Below are 13,304 nucleotides of genomic sequence, written 5' to 3'. Positions count from 1 at the left end.
CCCTCTCTGATGATCCTTTCCAGAGTCAGTTGAATGAGTATCAGAAGAAGATGAATGAGCTGGAGGCAGATCTGCAGAGGTCCAACAATAAGGTGTGTCACACGGGGCATCTTCTCAACCAGATGACTACCAAGGTGAGGCACCTCAACTAGTTCTACTTGCTCTGCTGCTGTAAAATCAATCAACATGGATAAACTGCTTTCCACTTGTAGTAAATCAGATGCTGTACGTGCAAAGATAAAAGGACTAAGAACATAGTGTATCCATAAATAAACCAAACCGAGGGCTTTGTGGGGTTTGTCTCCATTCTGATTGGTTGTCCCATGTGTCCTACAGCTGAGCACCAGTGAGCGCACCCAGCAGCAGATGAGCTTCCTGAACAAGCAGCTGCTGCTCCTGGGGGAGGCCCACAAGCTGGCTGAACAGCGGCAGCAGCACACAGGCTCAGACAATGCCATGGTAAGGGACCAAGGGCCACTGAGAACATATAGGAGGAACTTAGGGTGAAAAGGGTGAAAAGAGGAACAGAATCAGTACTATATATATTTTCCACCTTTCATTTTTCCGTTGGATTTTTGATAACCGTGTAAATCTCTTTAAGACAAGATTATATATATAAATATTATATATATATATTACATTTATTATATATATGTATATTTATATTATATTATAATATATATATATTATATTTATATTTATTATATATTTATTTTATTTATATTTATTATATATTTCTTATATATTTCTTATATATTTATTATATATATATATTTATTATATATATATATTTATATATATATATTATATTTATATTTATATATATATATTTATATTTATTATATATATTTATTATATATTTATTATATATTTATTATATATTTATTATATATTTATATTTATTAAATATTTATATTTATTAAATATTTATATTTATTAAATATTTATATTTATTATATATATATTTATTAAATATATATATATATATATTATATATAATATATAGTACATGTGCAGCTCGTCCAATATATATATATATTTATTATGTATAATATATAGTACATGTGCAGCTCGTCCAGCGGAGCCGAGCCTGGGGGGGCGCAGGCACAAAGCAGATTAACAACCAGGAAAATGATGACAGTCATAAAATGATAATACTGAATTAATTTGGTTATTATATATATATGGCTGGGTTTAAAAATGCTCATTAGTATCAAAGTAGACGACATGCAAGACTACAAATCCCTACAAGCTCCTGCATTTCAACTTTAGCTGACACCTTTGCTAAACAGGTATTGTGTAATTTTAAAACCTACCCAAGACAGTTCACAGAATTGTACAGTTTATAGAACAACTTTTACCAATTTTTTCAGAGACTGAAAAAGAGCTTCTATCTCAAGGCCATCAGACTGTTAAACAGCCACCACTAACATTGAGTGGCTGCTGCCTTACACACTGACACTGACTCAACCCCAGCCACTTTAATAATGGGAATTGATGGGAAATGATGTAAATATATCACTAGCCACTTTAAACAATGCTACCTTATATAATGTTACTTACCCTACATTATTCATCTCATATGCATACGTATATACTGTACTCTATCATCGACTGCATCCTTATGTAATGCATGTATCACTAGCCACTTTAACTATGCCACTTTGTTTACATACTCATCTCACATGTATATACTGTACTCGATACCATCTACTGTATCTTGCCTATGCTGCTCTGTACCATCACTCATTCATATATCCTTATGTACATATTCTTTATCCCCTTACACGGTGTATAAGACAGTAGATTAGGAATTGTTAGTTAGATTACCTGTTGGTTATTACTGCATTGTCGGAACTAGAAGCACAAGCATTTCGCTACACTCGCATTAACATCTGCTAACCATGTGTATGTGACAAATAAAATTTGATTTGATTTTATTAATTACTACATTTAGTTAGTTAACACAGAGATTCTTACCTTTGCCTCGATTTGACAGTTTCATCCAGACATGGCATTTGTAGTTCTGTATGATGGACACATTAGCAGCTAATTGGCATTAAAACATTTTTTTTTTTGGGGGGGGGGTGTAAACGCAGGAAAATATATAGACATAAGTCACCATGTCGGAGAGAGATTTACACGGTTATCAAAACGCCACGCCAGGGTAAGCCTACACGAAACACTTATTTTAAGTGTTTATAAAATCCGCTGCGGAAAAATGAATGGTGGGCAATTGGAACTATTTCCCTGTTTGACCGCTAGGTTTTATGGGTACTATGACTCTATGCATACCAGATGATACCTCTCATGGAGGCCCCTGGCCAAACCCTGGCCAGACTAGTTTAGCAGTTCCAACACCCTCTCTTTCTCACTGTAGGAGGCCCAGATGGTGCAGGTGTCCTGGGGGAAGGAGGTGGAGAGGCTGAGGCAGAGCCTGCTGCAGCAGGGCCAGAAGCTGGAGGCAGCGCAGCAGAGGGTGGGTGAGCTGGAGACACAGCTCACCAAGAAGGAACACCTCATCGTGGAGCAGAAGAAGTTTCTGGAGGACGTCAAGGGCCGGGCCAAGTATGAGAATTCCGGGTTTAGAGGTGGAAAAAGGCCTCTAGACTTTAGAAGCTCCTTTAGAATGGGGATTTAGGTTCATTGTGTTGTTTTAAGGTGTCGACCTTTGGATCAACGCAGTTGGTTTGTGGGTTTTTATGCACAACTGTGTGTTTGCACAGCAGCTAGCTCTGTTTTTGTCTCTTAAGTGTGTAATATGATCATGTCCATCTGTCTCTGTGCAGGGGCGAGCTGCAGGTGTCAGACAGCAGGTACCAGGCCCAGAGGAGAGTGACCCAGCTCCTGCAGACGGAGCTGCTGCAGCTCTACAGTAGACTGGAAATGGAGGGTCATGCCACCCTGACCACACCCTCCGCAGGGGGCAGCACTACTGATCCTGGCCCTCCTATAGACTCTAGGTGAGATGGCAGGCAAACTGTTGACGTTTATGGAATGCACATGCAGAATGGTGTATGTGCCATTAGAAGCTAAATGTATATTTAAGCAATAAGGCCCAAGGAGGTGTGGTATGTGGCCAATATACCACGACTAAGGGCTGTAGTGCCTTATTGCTATTATAAACTGGTTACCAATGTAATTAGAGCAATATAAGTTTCTGATATGCCACCAGTATTCAGTGCTTGAACCACCCAGTTTATAATTGAAAGTAATCCCCTTCCATGTTTTCCTCCCTTGTCTCCATGGTAATGGCAGTATCATGGAGCCAGATGGACCCGTCACATCAGGAACCAATGAGTGGTCAGATAACGGCAGACCACCTCAGTCCCCACGACGCAACGGCAGCACTTTATCTCCAGGGCAACCTATGGCGAACAACCCCCCTAAGAAGCCCCCTGTCAACTCGGTCAACGGCACCCAGGAAGTCCCCAAGCCTCTCCTTGTGGAGCCTTCCTGTACCCATACCCCCCTGGCCCCCCCACTGCCCCCCGACGCCACCCCCCTCACTGTTGGCTCCTACCCCAGCGCCAAGAGCTTCCTGGGCATGCGGGCGCGAGAGCTGTTCCGGAACAAGAGCGAGAGCCAGTGTGACGAGGAGCCGCCACCCCCCCGCCTGGCTGGCCTTTCACAGGGCCTGAAGACTGAGCTGTGTGTGGAGCCCTCATTTCCCCCACTGGGGAATTCTCTGACGTGTCCTGTCTCTAACCCTGTCCTTAACCTTACCTTTTCCCCTGCCCTTGCATCTATACTGGGTGCCCCTCTCACTGTGCCTGTGAAGGAGCACCTGCCTGAAACCAAGCAGAGAGCTACCAAGCAGGAGAGTACCAGACGGAAGATGGGAGGAGCAAGGGGAGGGGGAGTGGTGGCGGCCAGTTCAGCGCGACCCAGACAGCAACTAAGGATCATGGACTACAACGAAACGCATCACAAGCACAGTTAAAATACAAGAACTGAGAGAGGATGGAGAGTAGAACGAGTGGTTGGCCGGAGCAAGAGCTCCTAACAGTAAGAGGTTTGAAATGAAGCTCTTTTTTTAAATTCAGTGTTATTTATCCCATTCCCTCAAGTGGACAACAGGATTTGAACCAATGATTTGATTTACTCCCTTATCAAATGTAAAGATGGGAAGGAAGGTTTAAATAAGGACGTAATGTTACAATATACCAGCAGAGACCACTATCTTTATCGGCTTAGATTTCACTACTACATTTGGGAGTTTTTCAAACTATTTCATGTAGAGACAGCGTATTTCCAAATCCGTTACTTGACGTTATAAAAAACCACATCAAAACAAATTAGTCTTGTAGGGTGTGTCAGAAAGGATGTTTCTGAAAGCCCGGTTTTGGTTAACTAATGTCCCTCTTGAGCACCTGTACTAATGTTGTGTGAGGAGGGGGGTGGGGTGATCCTCAAGGCTTGGAGAGTAGATGTACCAAGCATGGGATTGTTGTCTGTAATTCCAACTCCTCTGCTGTTCTTGGGGAGGAATCAGGGATTTTGACTGTTGCTACAGTATAGTTTATATACAATGCAAGAGGATTGCTTTTCCATACTAATTTCATTAGGCCTGCATTCCTGACAGAAATGTCCTTTATGTGGGTTGTTCCACCAATTCGGTGTAACCATGCCAAAGACTTTGGATTTCACCTCATTTTAACATTATGGCATAAAGAGCACATGTTAAATTAAAGAGATAAAATAATTACTATAGTAAGTGCCAAATAAAGTAAAAGGGTTGACTATCATCTTAAATCAGCCATAAATCCCCTTGTGACAGGAGGAATGGACGCTTGTTGTGTGCAACAGAGTAGTAATTGAATAAAAGCTTCACATTTGTACTTTTTGTTAAAACATTTCTAGCCTGTCTATCTAAGGGTGACAGGGTTGATGTGTTATGCTTGACCCACTCAATTTTCCACCACGAAAAAAACTGAAAATGACAGAAAAGAGTAGAACCAATTCAACTGCTTTTACACTGTATTGACTTAAATGTTCAATGTTTCTATTGAAAAAAAAAAAAGTTTCATATTAAAACGAGAGTTCAGTTTACATAACAAGGTTGACCTTAAAATGCGGGACAGACGTAAATTAATCACCAATCACATTAAATACGCTGCTCAAAAAATTAAAGGGAACACTAAAATAACACATCCTAGATCTGAATGAATGAAATATTCTTATTAAATACTTTTTTCTTTACATAGTTGAATGTGCTGACAACAATCACACAAATTATCAATGGAAATCAAATTTGTCAACCCATGGAGGTCTGGATTTGGAGTCGCACTCAAAATTAAAGTGGAAAACCACACTACAGGCTGATCCAACTTTGATGTAATGTCCTTAAAACAAGTCAAAATGAGGCTCAGTAGTGTGTGTGTGTGTGTGTGTGTGACCTCCACGTGCCTGTATGTCCTCCCTACAACGCCTGGGCATGCTCCTGATGAGGTGGCGGATGGTCTCCTGAGATCTCCTCCCAGACCTGGACTAAAGCATCCGCCAACCCCTGGACAGTCTGTGGTGTTGGTGGATGGAGCGAGACATGATGTCCCAGATGTGCTCAATTGGATTCAGGTCTGGGGAACGGGCGGGCCAGTCCATAGCATCAATGCCTTCCTCTTGCAGGAACTGCTGACACACTCAGCCATATGAGGTCTAGCATTGTCTTGCATTAGGAGGAACCCAAGGCCAACCACACCAGCATATGGTCTCACAAGGGGTCTGAGGATCTCATCGCGGTACCTAATGGCAGTCAGGCTACCTCTGGCGAGCACATGGAGGGCTGTGCGGCCCCCCCAAAGAAATGCCACCCCACACCATGACTGACCCACCGCCAAACCTGTCATGCTGGAGGATGTTGTAGGCAGCAGAAGGTTCACCACGGTGTCTCCAGACTGTCACGTCTGTCACGTGCTCAGTGTGAACCTGCTTTCATCTGTGAAGAGCACAGGGCGCCAGTGGCGAATTTGCCAATCTTGGTGTTCTCTGGCAAATGAAAAACGTCCTGCACGTTGTTGGGCTGTAAGCACAACCCCCACCTGTGGATGTCGGGCCCTCATACCACCCTCATGGAGTCTGTTTCTGACCGTTTGAGCAGACACATGCACATTTGGCCTGCTGGAGGTCATTTTGCAGGGCTCTGGCAGTGCTCCTCCTTGCACAAAGGCTGAGGTAGCGGTCCTGCTGCTGGGTGGTTGAAGTCTTCCTACGGCCTTCTCCACGTTTCCTGATGTATTGGCCTGTCTCCTGGTAGCGCCTCCATGCTCTGGACACTATGCTGACAGACACAGCAAACCTTCTTGCCACAGCTCGCATTGATGTGCCATCCTGGATGAGCTGCACTACCTGAACCACTTGTGTGGGTTGTAGACTCCGTCTCATGCTACCACTAGAGTGAAAGCCCCGCCAGCATTCAAAAGTGACCAAAACATCAGCCAGGAAGCATAGGAACTGAGAAGTGGTCTGTGGTCACCACCTGCAGAACCACTCCTTTATTGGGGGTGTCTTGCTAATTGCCTATAATTTCCATCTGTTGTCTATTCCAGCATGTGAAATTTATTGTCAATCAGTGTTGCTTCCTAAGTGGACAGTTTGATTTCACAGAAGTGTGATTGACTTGGAGTTGCATTGTGTTGTTTAAGTGTTCCCTTTATTTTTTTGAGCAGTGTAAATAATGATCTTCAGAAATGACTTTGTCAAAGCAACAAAATAACTAGGGCTTTACAATGATGGTGAATATTTGGAGAAATGTTGGTATTTAGTGGATTAAAATCTTCCTAGAAGTCACAAGGTGCACGGAGGGACATGTCAAAATGCTGAAATCTTTATTCATATAAAAAATGGGATATATTGAATTCTCCATTTGGTCTATAATAAAGGGCACTTCATTTAATATAACAGGCGTTTGAAATTCAATATCGGTGCAAAAGAATGTCTACTTAAAATATCAAAGGGCACCCTTTGCCAAACAACCCATGTGTTGAAGACAGATTTTGTTTGTGCCGAGTTTGTATGTATGCAAGTGTATGCTGTTTTAAGTCCAGTTGCAATAAGAAAAATGTGCAACATTTAGAAACGCTTTTTTATAAGTAGTTTTTTTTTAAACATTTTATTATTTCATGATCACTCCCATCCCCAAGTTGTCCTAGCCTTGCAAGGGGAAGCAACCTGTAAGGAGAAGGATTTTGGGGATATATTCCATTTACATTCCTGTTAGTGTTGATGAACATTACTGAAACTTTCAAACATTTATTATCAAACTGGAATATTGATATTACAACAGCATTTTGTTAACAGAGTTCAAAAATACCTGCAAGGTTCTGCAACTTATGTTGCTCACGATATCCACATCTTGAATTTAGGTCACACTCATGCTATGTTCGTTTCAGCAAATTATTTGCGAAACATCTCACTGTATAAAGCAGTGTATTCTGTTCAAGTTCACTTACAGAAAGACACTTTGAACGTGCCAAATATTTTAATCAGATACTAAATACAACCATTTCAGAATGACACGTTCACCTCAAGTGTTTCTATTCTAGTTGATACATTATGTATCTGGGCAGGGATGGGTAGGTTCCTTTCTAAATGTAAGCCACTACACTACTCGTCAAATGTAATCAGTAATGTAATTTTTGGATAACCCGAACTCCGTAATCTGATTACTTTCCCCATAAGAGGCATAAGAAGAATACAAAAAGGATCCATTGAACGGATTTGTGTCATAGTGGTCTCTGACTTGTGGTCAGATTTGCTCCAGAGGAACAAACTTTAAATTGCGGCTTTTTTCAATGCTGAATTGAATGTCGTTGAGAAACAGATGTTAATGTTTTACACAACATCCTTTTTAAGGTAATCCACAAAGTAATCAAGTTTTTTTTTAAGTATCTGTAATTTGACTACGACATTTTTGCCGGTAATGTAACTGATTATAGTTCATTTTAAAAAGTCACTCCCCAACCCTTTGTCTCGGTATCCCTCGAATGCTGCATAAAAGGTTTACATGTGTCATCTGTTTTCTGAAAACAGAACAAAAACAGAAGTCTCTGCCAATTAATTCTTATTGGTCCTACTGACCTTTGGCAGTAAGATTTGCCTCTATTATAATATATTATTTTCTTCAGTAAAAAGTGGAAGAATTTTACTTTGATGTGGACATTGAAAGTTGGGTCCTTCCATGTGTTGAAATGGTCATAAATCCTGTTGTCCACTGAACTTCAGCTGTCATTCCCTCTGCCTTGCTATCTAAAGCATGTTCAACAATCCACTTTAATGCTAACAGTACAGTATAGTAGTAGGAACTACAACAAACCAATATGGATGGTACAATCAAGCGTGAACTGAATGGAAAGCTTGAGTTGGGACTCCTTTTGGAGTTGAAGATTTTGAAAAAAGGCAAAAAACAAAGTTATTTAAAGCAGTTGCTTGTGTTTTAACTGTGAATAATAAAATAAAATCATCTTCAATGTTTTGCACTACAGATCCTCTTAATGTTTTTCTTTTTCATTAAATGTTCTATAATCATAAAACTAACGGACAGATTGCAATTTACTGGGGGGAGGGTAGTTTTATTTCTTTTTTCTCCCCCTTGTTTACATTCGCTCTTTTGCAGGGTTTACCATATTTCTCCCAGCCACATTTTTGAATCTGTTTACATGCGCCTCCCCTATATCAAGGTGTTTCGGTACTTCCCTTATGCACTATGCTTTACCATGTGCTAACTTTTTTTTACTACAGTAAAGGTCAATATAGTCTAGTAGTCCATCCTGCCCTCTTTACACCATTCATAGTGGCAATTGTGGTTGGTGGATTGTTTGTCCATATCTGCAATAGGCTGCCTAGCAGTCATACTACACAACATTCAAAACTGCATAATTTTTTAAATATAATCAACAAGAACAAATAGGAATAACTGATAGGCAGCGGAGAGGCCAGGTGCACCATTGTGCACAGCTCAAAAATCTAGACGAGCCTCCAATACCACAATGCAATGAAGAATTGCATTATTGCTTTCTAGTGAGTACAACATTCGATCCCACTCTAGGCTCCAGTGAAAATGTCATTTGAATAACGGCGCAAAGGCCCTGTGATTTGAATATTTCATTCAATTTGGAACAGTCGTTGGTCTACTCACAACATTTTTATAAGGACTAGAAAGGCACAGTAGCAGGCCAGTGACTATTTTTACTTCTGATACCGAATGTTCTGTCTTGCAGATCATTCTCCCAAGTCGTCCAAAAATAATGTGGCCACATATGCTCCCGGCAGGCCCAGTTATTCAGGAAAGCTTAACACCTGCTCTGCCTCCTCTCCAATCAAAGCGGCTATTCGTAACGCTTCATTATAGCCGACATATTTAACTTTTTTTTTTTTCACTAATGTATTCCCTTTTTTTATATGTGGCAAAAACTCAACCAGTCACAATGTTTGAATCTGATAAATCTACTTCAAGTCTCCTGTAGCCATGAACCTGTTCATCCAAAATGTAATTCCGGCGTCCTCAAAATGGCTTGACATTAACCAGGTTTCAATCAAACCTTTATGTAACCTACATGTCTGATAAATGTCACATCTTGGGAAAGCATGCAGTTTATTAGGCTACAGATGAAATAAGTTGTGAACGTCACAGGGTGGCGAAAGTGCACAGTGATACTGTTGATTCTCCTTTCAATAAATATCAAGGGTCTTATTCTGGTGACATGATGATCAAGGCTTGGCTGCCAATTGACATACTCTCGCACTTTTGTCTAATTTTGTAAATAATTGAATGTAGTAGGCTATACATGTACTGCAGTGCATTCGGAAAGTATTCAGACCCTTTGACTTTATAGCATACGTTACATACTTATTCTAAAATGTATTAAATATTATTTCTCAATCTACACACACTACCCCATAATGACAAAGCAAAAAAGTTGTAGACATTTTGTCAAATGTATAATATTCAGACCCTTTACTCAGTGCTTTGTTGAAGCACCTTTTGGCAGCAATTACAGCCTCAAGTCTTGGGGATAACGCTACAAGCTTGGCACACCTGTATTTGGGGAGTTTCTCCCATTCTCCTCAGATACTCTTAAGCTCTGTAAGGTTGGATGGGGAGCGTCGCTGCACAGCTATTTTCAGGTCTCTCCAGAGATGTTCGATCGGATTCAAATCCGGGCTCTGGCTGGGCCGTTTCAAGGACATTCAAAGACTTGTCCCGAAGCCACTCCTGCATTGTCTTGGTTATGTGTTTAGGGTCTTTGTCCTGTTGGAAGGTGAACCTTCACCCCAGTGTGAGGTCCTGAGCGCTCTGGAGCAGGGTTTCATCAAGAATATCTCCTGTACTCCGTCCATCTCTGCCTCAATCCTGACTAGTCTCCCAGTCCCTGCTGCTGAAAAAACATCCCCACAGCATGATGCTGCCACCACCATGCTTCACCATAGGGATGGTGCCAGATTTCCTCCAGACGTCAGGCCAAAGAGTTCGATCTTTATTTCATCAGACCAGAGAATCTTGTTTCTCATGGTCTGAGAGTCTTTAGGTGCCTTTTGGCAAACTCCAAGTGGGCTGTTATGTGCCTTTTACTGAGGAGTGGCTAACGTCTGGCCACTACCATAAAGGCCTGATTGATGGAGTGCTGCAGAGATGGTTGTCCATCTTGAAAGTTCTCCCATCTCCACAGAGGAACTCTAAAGCTCTTTCAGAGTGACCAGAGTCACCTCCCTGACCAAGGCCCCTCTCCCCTGACTGCTCTGTTTGGGCTGGCGGCCAGCTCTAGGAAGAGCCTTGGTGGTTCCACACTTCTTCCATTTTAAGAATGATATAGGCCACTGTGTTCTTGGGGACCTTCAATGCTGCAGACATTTTTGGTACCCTTCCCCAGATCTGTGCCTTGACACAATCTTATCTCGGACCTCTACGGCTATTTTCTTGGCTTGATTTTTGCTCTGCCATGCACTGTCAACTGTGGGACCTTTATATAGATGTATGTGTGCCTTTTTTAAATCATGTCCAATAAACTGAATTTACCACAAGTTTTAGAAGCATCTCACCTGTATTTGCTTTGTCATTATGAGGTATGGCGTGTTTGCTAAGGATGATTAAAAAAACGTATCATTTTAGAATAAAGCTGTAATGTAATAAAGTGGAGAAAGTCAAGGGGTCTGAATACTTTCTGAAGGCACTATCTTTAAAAAAATATTTATCATACAGTGGATAGCTAAGCCTATAGGCCTATGCATGTAATGCCCTGATACATTTTAGAGCTCAAATCTCTGACAGCTGAACCGGACAACTACTGCTTTAGGAACGTAGCCTAAAAAACATATAAAAAAATGTCTGGTCAATTTTAAATCTTCCCAGACATGTTGTCCTGCACTAAATGTTCCTCAATGAACCCCTGAAATGTGTATATTGTTTTAATGCAGATTTTAGAATATTTGCATTAAAATATTTTGCTCTTTGGTTGGAAACCTATTGACACCCTAAAGATGCTGGCAAGTGTGCTAGTCCAGTGTCACCTTGATTATGCCTGCACATCATTGTTCACCAGCAGCCCCAAACATCTAAAGAATAAGCTACAGACTAGGGTTGAATATTTTCCTGGTATTTTACAAATGTTCCATCCCGAGAATAATCACTTTTCTCCCAGGTATCCCGGTATTTCCTACCCGACCAACAAACCTACTTTTGTGTTTGCCTTCAGTAACCATCTGTTTTATGGAACTTTACCAAACATAACATATCATACTACATGGAGTGTCTCGGATTTACGAAATGAGACCAGGTTGGGCTACTACACATTATTCATGACAGAAAAACATAATAGCCCATAGATTTAGCTCTGATAAAAAGGTGAATGCCAGATGGAGACGTGTGAATTAGATGCATTCAGTCCTGGAAATGGAAATACTTTTGTATATTTACTGTATGTGGACACCCCTTCAAATTAACGGATTTGGAAATTTCAGCCACACCCATTGCTGACGGGTGTATAGAATCGAGCACACCGCCATGCAATCTCCATAGACAAACATTGGCAGTAGAATTGCCTTACTGAAGAGTAGAGTGACTTTCGATGTGGCACCGTAATAGAATGCCACCTTTCCAACAAGCTAGTAAGTCACATTTCTGCCCTGCAAGAGCTGCCCCCAGTCAACTGTATGTTCTGTTATTGCCAAGTGGAAACATCTAGGAGCAACAACGGCTCAGCTGCAAAGTGGTAGGCCACATAAGCTCACAGAACGGGACCACCGAGTGCTGATGCACATAAAAATTGTCTGTCCTTGGTTGCAAGACTCACTACCTAGTTCCCAATGTCAGCACAAGAACTGTTCATCGGGAGCTTCATGAAATGTGTTTCCATGGCCGAGTAGCCGCACACAAGCCTAAGATCTCCATGCACAATGCGAAGCGTCAGCTGGAGTTGTGTAAAGCTTGCCACCATTGGACTCTGGAGCAGTGGAAATGCATTTTCTGGAGTGATAAATCACACTTCACCATCTGGCAGTCCGATGGACGAATCTGGGTTGGCAGATGCCAGGAGAATGCCTGCCCAGATGCATGGTGCCAACTGTAAATTTTGCTGGAGGAGGAATAATGGTCTGGGGCTGTTTTTCATGGTTTGGGCTAGGCCCCTTAGTTCCAGTGAAGGGAAATCTTAACACTACAGCATACAATGACATTCTAGACTATTCTGTGCTTCCAACTTTGTTGCAACAGTTTGGGGACGGCCCTTTCCTGTTTCAGCATGACAATGCACAAAGTGAGGTCCATACAGAAATGTTTTTTTTTAGATCGGTGTGGAAGAACGTGACTGACTGGCCTGCACAGAGCCCTGACCTCAACCTCATTGAACGTCTTTGGGATGAATTGGAACGCCGACATTGAGCCGGACCTAGTCGTCCAACATCAGTGGCCGACCTCACTAATGCTCTTGTGGCTAAATGGAAGCAAGTCCCCACAGCAATGTTCCAACATCTAATGGAAAGCCTGCTCAGAAAATTTGAGGATGTTATAGCAGTAAAAGGGGGACCAAAACCATATTAATAACCATGATTTTGGAATGAGATGTTTGACCAGCGAGTGTCCACATACTTTTGGTCATGTAGCCTCCGACTTTATTGTGCAATCCTAGTTATTTCTGTATGTATTTATTTTTACTGACAAATACAATTAATAATTCCAGACTTTGCAGAGGCATTTTGATGAATGGAAAGAGACATCTGTTACCAAACGTCAAAAGTTCAATGACATCCCGAGATTTCAAGCCAAGCATTCAATACTGAGTTAGCCTACAAGGTAGGGAGGGATGTGTTTT

General features: G+C 41.5%; 1 protein-coding gene across 1 annotated transcript in view; it reads left to right on the top strand.

Annotated features, from left to right (window-relative positions):
- The window catches only part of LOC135517927 (hamartin-like), a 47,263-nt gene extending 38,781 nt beyond the window's left edge, over positions 1-8,482 (top strand). Inside the window, exons 18-22 of the mRNA XM_064942653.1 lie at positions 24-134; positions 337-459; positions 2,381-2,568; positions 2,790-2,963; positions 3,259-8,482. Coding sequence (XP_064798725.1) covers positions 24-134; positions 337-459; positions 2,381-2,568; positions 2,790-2,963; positions 3,259-3,943 — 1,281 coding nt within the window. The 3' untranslated portion in view covers positions 3,944-8,482. The remainder of the gene's footprint in view (positions 1-23; positions 135-336; positions 460-2,380; positions 2,569-2,789; positions 2,964-3,258) is intronic.
- Positions 8,483-13,304: the final 4,822 nt, after the last annotated feature.

The sequence above is a fragment of the Oncorhynchus masou genome, chromosome 28 (genome assembly GCF_036934945.1).
Source record: "Oncorhynchus masou masou isolate Uvic2021 chromosome 28, UVic_Omas_1.1, whole genome shotgun sequence".
Taxonomy (NCBI): Eukaryota; Metazoa; Chordata; class Actinopteri; order Salmoniformes; family Salmonidae; genus Oncorhynchus; species Oncorhynchus masou.
Note: the sequence above shows the minus strand (reverse complement) of the source record. Positions and strands in the feature narration are given on the sequence as shown.